At 29.1% G+C, this 2,238-nt stretch overlaps 1 protein-coding gene across 1 annotated transcript in view; it reads left to right on the top strand.

Moving 5' to 3' along the window:
- The first annotated feature begins 259 nt into the window (after window positions 1-259).
- Window positions 260-2,238, top strand: part of LOC123011106 (aristaless-related homeobox protein-like) — a 9,087-nt gene continuing 7,108 nt past the window's right edge. The window contains exon 1 of the mRNA XM_044408397.1: window positions 260-413. Coding sequence (XP_044264332.1) covers window positions 314-413 — 100 coding nt within the window. The 5' untranslated portion in view covers window positions 260-313. The remainder of the gene's footprint in view (window positions 414-2,238) is intronic.

The following is a 2,238-nucleotide window of genomic DNA, read 5'->3' as shown; positions in this document are numbered from 1 at the left end:
CCTGATTATTTCTCAAAATGTTAATCTCATTTCAATATTCGCAGCATAATCTATTTCATTAACATTTAACACAATAAAAGCATAATCTTAATTTGAACACAATCCAGTCGGCGTGGTTACGGCTGGTGTGCGCATGCGGGAATTGCCTCACTTCCGAGTTAATTTTCTGATTGGAGGAAAATCGAGGGAGGGTTATTTCTGTACCCCCAAATATACCCTTTACAAGTGGTTGAAACACTCAGTCGAGAAGCAAGTTTTACGCTGGTCGTTTCAATACAATACGTGCTTTATACCTCTTCAGTGTTCTGTTGACATGTCGCAAAGTCAAGAAGAAATGCGTCCAAGGGCTGTCTACAGCATCGACCAGATTTTGGGAGTTAACAGCTCATCCACGTCCACGAAGAGCATTGAAGGTATTTTTTATTTTTTTTTTAAATTTGTTTGCGTGTTGAGGGAATAAACAAAAATGATTAAATATATGTCACAGACAATCTGATAGACACAATGTAATTAGGGAAATAATTAGACTACATGGGGAGCGAAATTAGGGTTTTACCCTTTTCATATTGAGCCCCCTAACACGTGCTCTTCCGATTCTAATAACAAATCAATTGGGGAAAAATTGATGAAGCAGAAAGTTAAGCCGATTTATCAATTGATATTTTAAAAAATTTACAGAAATTTGTATTTGACGTTTTGGGTTGATTAAAATTACCCGGAAACTCGGTAATTATCACACTCCAACACGTAATTACTTTGTAATCTCCACCCTTAACCAAGCGGAAGCAATTTTTTAAACTTGTCATTATAACATGTTATTTGGCAGATAGTAATCTAACTTTGAGAAATATACACTTCCGGGTTGCTTTAAGTCAAATTCTGTTAGAAATTGTTACTTTATGCAATAAAAAAATAATGTTTTTACCATAGGCGTCGTTTGAAGGGGGCAAGGTGGGGCATGTGCCCCCTAAGACATTTTTTCGGAATAAGTTTTATTCTGTTAGTGGTAAATTATTATTTTTTCCAATTTTGTTGTGAAAAGCAACCATTGTGATATGTCATATTAGTTGTCAAATGTGTTTAATTTTATCACTAGTTATAAAATACAGAGTGGTTATAAATGATTTTCATCTAGCCACCTTTGGATTTTATTTGTGCCGCTCTAATTTTTTGAAAGCTCTAGTTCTGTCATTAGTGTCACTTATTAATTAATAATAAATCGTTGTTAATTAAACTTTTATTGTTTCAACTAGTTTCCAATAATAATTGATAATAATGTATACTTTGGAAGAAAACAAGTTTATAATTGAAGTCTATTTTCCAAGTGGACGCTTAGTAAACGACGATTTTTTAATTTTGCGTTAAAACAAGTAGGTACCCCTATTTTGGTAAAGTGGCATTTTTTATTTTACATGGAAAATTCACAGCTGGCTAGATGAAAATCATTTATAATCACTCTGTATATCACTAGTGTTAAAATGTGTGACATAAAGAAAACAAATAACACTATTTTCATACCTAGTATGATTTTGGAAAATTATTGAAATCACAGATTTTAAATTCGAATTTGATGCTTTTCATCGCTATTCAAAATGGCTGTTTTTTGCACACGTCTAGTAAAAAATACGCTCATTTTGCAATTTGTTTTTTTCTTAACATTTTTTAACTTTTTTATCCTTAGACTATTTTGGTTGGTTATTTCTTTATTTTTTTTATTTCTATTGATTATTGTTTTTTTGAATGTTCTTTGAAAGAGTTTTTATTTTATTTTAATTTTCAAGTTACATTTTTCTTAGTATTTATTAGTTCATGTTATTTACTGATCTGTGTTATTTTATGCCTAACTTTTATAATTCTTCTATTTTTTATATTTTTTATCTTTTACACTTTTATACTTCAATTTATGGTTTTAGATTCCTGTCTTATGGTTTCATTTATAATTTTCATTAGAAAAAATATGGTTTTATGTTCCTATTTTTGTATAAGATGTTTTTGTGTTTGTAATAAAATATGTATTTTTAAACTGCGATGAGGTTGTCCCTTTCTAAAAAAAATTGTCACGATGTCCATGGTTTTTACTCGAAATGTTGTATTATTAGTTATAATTTTATAAATATTTTTTTACAAGTTTCTTATTGAATTAATTTAAATCTAATTAATTAAATTTATTGTTAATAATTTAGTGTTGTTAATTGGTTAAATAACTAATTACAATTACATACATTTAAGTAAATAACA

Source organism: Tribolium madens, unplaced genomic scaffold (genome assembly GCF_015345945.1).
Source record: "Tribolium madens isolate multiple individuals breed KSU strain unplaced genomic scaffold, Tmad_KSU_1.1 Scaffold_91;HRSCAF=231;Tcas5.2_LG7, whole genome shotgun sequence".
Taxonomy (NCBI): Eukaryota; Metazoa; Arthropoda; class Insecta; order Coleoptera; family Tenebrionidae; genus Tribolium; species Tribolium madens.
Note: the sequence above shows the minus strand (reverse complement) of the source record. Positions and strands in the feature narration are given on the sequence as shown.